Genomic DNA, 6,000 nt, shown 5'->3' on the forward strand with positions numbered 1-6,000 from the left:
CCCTCTCTTCTCCTCCTCCTCTCCTCCCCCTCTCCTCATCTCCTCCTCCTCTCTCCTCCCTCTCCTCCTCCTCCTCTCCTCCCCCTCTCCTCCTCTCCCTCCCCCTCTCCTCCTCTCTCTCCCCCTCCTCCTCCTCCTCTCCCTCCCCCTCTCTCCTCTCCCTCCCCCTCTCCTCCTCTCTCTCCCTCTCTTCTCCTCCTCCTCTCCTCCCCCCTCTCCTCATCTCCCTCCTCCTCTCTCTCTTTCCTCTCCCCCCTCCTCCTCTCTCCCCCTCACCCCCCCCTCCTCTCTCTCCCCCTCTCCTCCTCCTCCTCCCCCCTCTCCTCCTCTCCCTCCTCCTCTCTCTCTTTCCTCCTCCCCTCTGTATTTTTGTCCTTTCATAGATTTGTTTTGTTTGATCTCACATTGTTTTACTAGTTTTCACTTCACTGTGCACAATATGTCTGTGTATTTGTGCTGCAGTTCAAGCATACACGTTGTTATGCATGATATCTGTAGAGAGAATGTGTGTGTGTGTGTGTGTGGGGGGGGGTAGTGTGTAGGCTGGGGATGGTTGCTATATCAGGCCCTCTCCTCCTACTCATAGAATGACACACTGGGTGCTGGAAGGGGGAGAGAGCTGGTAGGGAGAGAGAGAGTTGGGTGGGAGAGAGAGAACTGGGAGAGAGAACTATGAGAGAGAGCTGGGTGGGAGAGAGAGAACTGGGAGGGAGAGAGAGAGCAGAGAGGGAGAGAGCGCTGGGAGGGAGAGTAGAGCTGGGAGAGTGTGTGTATGTGTTGCCCATGACAACTCAGATTCTCTAAAGTGGGCTTGACATCTGTAGCCCACTGAAACACAGCCATGCGAGACCATCTGTAGCCCACTGAAACACAGCCATGCGAGACCATCTGTAGCCCACTGAAACACAGCCATGCGAGACCATCTGTAGCCCACTGAAACACAGCCATGCGAGACCATCTGTAGCCCACTGAAACACAGCCATGCGAGACCATCTGTAGCCCACTGAAACACAGCCATGCGAGACCATCTGTAGCCCACTGAAACACAGCCATGCGAGACCATCTGTAGCCCACTGAAACACAGCCATGCGAGACCATCTGTAGCCCACTGAAACACAGCCATGCGAGACCATCTGTAGCCCACTGAAACACAGCCATGCGAGACCATCTGTAGCCCACTGAAACACAGCCATGCGAGACCATCTGTAGCCCACTGAAACACAGCCATGCGAGACCATCTGTAGCCCACTGAAACACAGCCATGCGAGACCATCTGTAGCCCACTGAAACACAGCCATGCGAGACCATCTGTAGCCCACTGAAACACAGCCATGCGAGACCATCTGTAGCCCACTGAAACACAGCCATGCGAGACCATCTGTAGCCCACTGAAACACAGCCATGCGAGACCATCTGTAGCCCACTGAAACACAGCCATGCGAGACCATCTGTAGCCCACTGAAACACAGCCATGCGAGACCATCTGTAGCCCACTGAAACACAGCCATGCGAGACCATCTGTAGCCCACTGAAACACAGCCATGTGAGACCATCTGTAGCCCACTGAAACACAGTAATGCGAGACCAGAGGCTTTATATATATTATGAGGTTTTATATATATTATGAGGCTTTAAATATATATATAAGCCTCATATATATATTATATATATCTGAGGTTGCATATATATATTTTATATATATGAGGCTTATAGAGGGAGAACTGTATATATATATATAGGCACGTTGAACAGCTGAGAATGTGAAGGGGACCAGAAAATACTTGAGTATGGAGATAGAAACACCAAGCTTCTGTCCTACACGGCACCCTATTCCGGCAGGGTAGCCTAGTGGTTAGAGTGTAGAGGAGGTAGGGTAGCCTAGTGGTTAGAGTGTAGAGGAGGTAGGGTAGCCTAGTGGTTAGAGTGTAGAGGAGGTAGGGTAGCCTAGTGGTTAGAGTGTAGAGGAGGTAGGGTAGCCTAGTGGTTAGAGTGTAGAGGAGGCAGGGTAGCCTAGTGGTTAGAGTGTAGAGGAGGTAGGGTAGCCTAGTGGTTAGAGTGTAGAGGAGGTAGGGTAGCCTAGTGGTTAGAGTGTAGAGGAGGTAGGGTAGCCTAGTGGTTAGAGTGTAGAGGAGGTAGGGTAGCCTAGTGGTTAGAGTGTAGAGGAGGCAGGGTAGCCTAGTGGTTAGCCTAGTGGGTTAGAGTGTAGAGGAGGCAGGGTAGAGTGGTTAGGTGGAGGGTGGCAGGGTAGCCTAGTGGTTAGAGTGTAGAGGTGGCAGGGTAGCCTAGTGGTTAGAGTGTAGAGGAGGTAGGGTAGCCTAGTGGTTAGCCTAGTGGTTAGAGGGAGGGGTGGCAGGGTAGCCTAGTGGTTAGAGTGTAGAGGAGGCAGGGTAGCCTAGTGGTTAGAGTGGAGGGGTGGCAGGGTAGCCTAGTGGTTAGAGTTGGCAGGGTAGCCTAGTGGTTAGAGGAGGGTGGCAGGGTAGCCTAGCGGTTAGAGTGTAGAGGAGGCAGGGTAGCCTAGCGGTTAGAGTGGAGGGGTGGCAGGGTAGCCTAGTGGTTAGAGCGCTGGACTAGTAACCGAAGGTTGCAGAACCCCTGAGCTGACAAGGTACAAATCTGTCGTTCTGCCCCTGAACAAGGCAGTTAACCCGCTGTTCCTAGGCCCTCATTGTAAATAAGTTTGTTCTTAACTGACTTGCCTAGTTAAATAAAATAAAAATATTATGTCTATATACAGTGTTGTAATGATGTGCAAATAGTTAAAAGGCCAAATAAATAAATATGGGTTGTATTTATACTGGTGTTTGTTCTTCACTGGTTGCCCTTTTCTTGTGGCAACAGGTCACAGATCTTGCTGCTGTGATGGCACACTAGATATGTGAGTTCATCAAAATTTGATTTGTTTTCTAATTCTTTGTGGATCTGTGTAATCTGAGGGAAATATGTGGGTCATGCATTTGTCTAGTGGTTAGAGTGTAGAGGAGGCAGGGTAGCCTAGTGGTTAGATTGTAGAGGAGGTAGGGTAGCCTAGTGGTTAGGGTGTAGAGGAGGTAGGGTAGCCTAGTGGTTAGAGTGTAGAGGAGGTAGGGTAGCCTAGTGGTTAGAGTGTAGAGGCGGCAGGGTAGCCTAGTGGTTAGAGTGTAGAGGAGGCAGGGTAGCCTAGTGGTTAGAGTGTAGGGGCGGGGGGTAGCCTAGTGGTTAGAGCATTGGACTAGTAACCGGAAGGTTGCAAGTTCAAACCCCCGAGCTGACAAGGTGTCTGTCGTTCTACCCTGAACAGGCAGTTAACCCACTGTTCCTAGGCTGTCATTGAAAATAAGAGTTTGTTCTTAACTGACTTGCCTAGTTAAGTAAAATAAAAAATTCCCTTATAATGTTCCGATATTACCATAATATAGTGCGGGCCCTTGTCAAAAGTCGTGCACTATAGAGGGTATTGGGTGCCAATTGGGAAGCAAGCCTATGTCACCTATTCCTAAGCCACAGTATAATGTATTTCTCATACGTCACATTTAATAATCGAAACGGGTCCAAACTTTACAGGGTTACAGAAAAGGGGATGGTAGCTTTCCCTGTGACGCAGCAATACCGCTGCTGGTCCTCTCTCAACAAGAACCCTATGACTCTGCGTCTGGCCCCTCGACAATTTATTATACTCGGGAGACGGACGGGAGCGCCTCTTGTCAAATGTGATTTTGCCACAGTCTTGCCCAAGGGGATTTACTGACAACCTTGGAGCAGATAAAGGATAGAAGCTCATCCCAACAGTCCACTTACTGAGACTGAAGTGAGCAAAACATGTAATAGATTTTAGGCTATTATTAACACAATATTTAATCTTATTTAATCAAATTGTTTTCACACACAATCAATTCAACTTGGAACTTAAAAGTTACGCTTATATTAACGTGTAGAATAGCCTACACGCTATTCGTTTCCACAATTGCATCAACGAACGAAATTAATAGGGACACATTTAAGGACTGTAATTGGTGAGTTTATGCGCGCGTTATGACATTGGAAAAATAGAGGTATAAATGTAACGATTTGGAACACGTGACCCTACCTACCTTGTGTAGTTTCCACATAGCTCCTAGAGCCTTGACTTCGTGTGTCCCGTGCTTCCCTTCCTCTAAACACTGGTAACACACCGGCATCTTGCACTGAACACAGTACATGCTCAGGTTCTCCAGTTCGTGCTCCGTACAGGTAGAGATCTTCCGGGGACTTGTCCGACGGCTTATACGGCCCTGTGCCGGGGGTACGAGGCGATGCTTGGCTAGCGGACCTCGGGGAGGGTGGCACCTCAAGCGACAAGGGTCACAGTAGAACACATCACATTGCTCGCACATCACAGTGGCCTCTTTGGGACTCTTCTCGCAGAGCTGACACTTGAGTGCGGCTGTTTTGCTCTGCTGGTAGCGGTCCACGACCCCTTCCAGCACCCGGTTCTTGGCAAACCCGCGGAGCCCCCTCTCGTCCAAGATGAGGCTGCGATGACACTGCGGGCATGTGAGGCAGGAGTTGCGTGGGATTGGAGGTAGGGAACCTGGGTGTCCAAGCAAGTGGTGCTGAGAAGGGGGTTGGAGGACGGCAGGGGGGAAAACACGCACCCCGTTTGGAGATTTCTGGCAAGGGGTGGTCGGGGCACTAACGAAGCCACCATACGAACCGTATCCACTGTCCGCCTCGCTGTACAAGCTCATCTTATCGAGATCCAGGTAATCATAGTCGGAGACTCCCGAGCCAGAAGCACCGCTACTCTGCGGAGATTCAGCGTCCGGGGTCTGCACTAGGATATTCCGAGCGCAAGCCAGGCAGATGTTGTGGGAGCACGGTAGAATGATCGGCTCCCGGAAAAACGATCCGCAGACAGGGCATTTTAATTCTTCCTCCATCTCATCCATTTTAAATTCTCTTCGTAGTGAAATAGTATCTCTCAATTACAGAAAATTAGCTATATGTGATAACTCAAAATGCTATTGCGCACAGACAGCGGACTTATCTTTTAGCATCACCACCGTAAATGCATCCTTGGAAGTAAGTAGGCGACGATATCCTGCAAACTGTCCAAGACAACGCACTTTCTGACCAATAGACAAACGGTATTGCAAATGCAGGTGAATCCAGAGCAGTTATTGGACAAGGCAGCTGTCAGTGTAATGGTTATTGTCCAATCAGACGTCAGCTACGACCACAACATTTCCATATGACGATAATAGCGCCTTGCACGAACGATCCTCTAATTGATATTGATTGGAAACACAACACGCAATTTTAAAACAGTATAGGCTATTACACTATGAGCATCAACCAATAATGCACATTCTATATGGCACATTCTATATTGCACATTCTATATTGCACATTATATTTTGCATGTGGGACATGTTCATCAACAAGTAATTTTCCATGAATTATATTATATTCTAATAGTATTATATTCTATTCAGTTCTCTCTTTCTATATCTCAACTACTCTGCGTGTTTTATTGAAGGAGGATTCATGTCTCGTCAAAAACAAAAACAAAAAAACAAGTTCCTCTTCTGTTGATGACATAATTAACATCACAATGGAGACCAACACCTTGTCTACCCACAGTAGAAGGAAATGCTGTAGAATGCTCTAGGCGTTACAGCAGAGCCGGAGGCACCAGACCTCTCCATCTCTCCGCTCAAATAGCACCAGCCATTTCTAAGGCTTCCATGGCAACCCAGACGGGATCTATAAGAGCAGGAGAGGGGGGGGGGGGTCTTGAGAGGAGGGGATTTACACTCCTTTAATAGCGGACAATCTGAGATTGGTACATCCATAATGGTAAATAGCCGTTGATTCTAAAATAATAGAACTTGTAAATGAGCTACTGAGCTTAGTTCAACTGTCTGACCCCATCCATAACGTGTGGCTATGTTTCTCCAGTCCCATCTCTGTTTACGAAAACAAGTGGTGGACAAATCCCACATTGCCTCCCTACTACTATTGAATAGGAAGTCTCTTTAAGAG

The 6,000-nt window shown here is 48.5% G+C and overlaps 1 protein-coding gene across 4 annotated transcripts in view; it reads right to left on the reverse strand.

The window, feature by feature from the left end:
* Positions 1 to 5,011, reverse strand: part of LOC118379849 (E3 ubiquitin-protein ligase TRIM9) — a 139,836-nt gene extending 134,825 nt beyond the window's left edge. For all 4 annotated transcript variants that reach the window (XM_052485635.1, XM_052485634.1, XM_052485633.1 and 1 more), the window contains exon 1: positions 4,068 to 5,011. In XM_052485635.1, the coding sequence (XP_052341595.1) occupies positions 4,068 to 4,904 (837 nt within the window). In that variant the 5' untranslated portion in view covers positions 4,905 to 5,011. The remainder of the gene's footprint in view (positions 1 to 4,067) is intronic.
* Positions 5,012 to 6,000: the final 989 nt, after the last annotated feature.

This window comes from Oncorhynchus keta, chromosome 29 (genome assembly GCF_023373465.1).
Source record: "Oncorhynchus keta strain PuntledgeMale-10-30-2019 chromosome 29, Oket_V2, whole genome shotgun sequence".
NCBI lineage: Eukaryota > Metazoa > Chordata > Actinopteri > Salmoniformes > Salmonidae > Oncorhynchus > Oncorhynchus keta.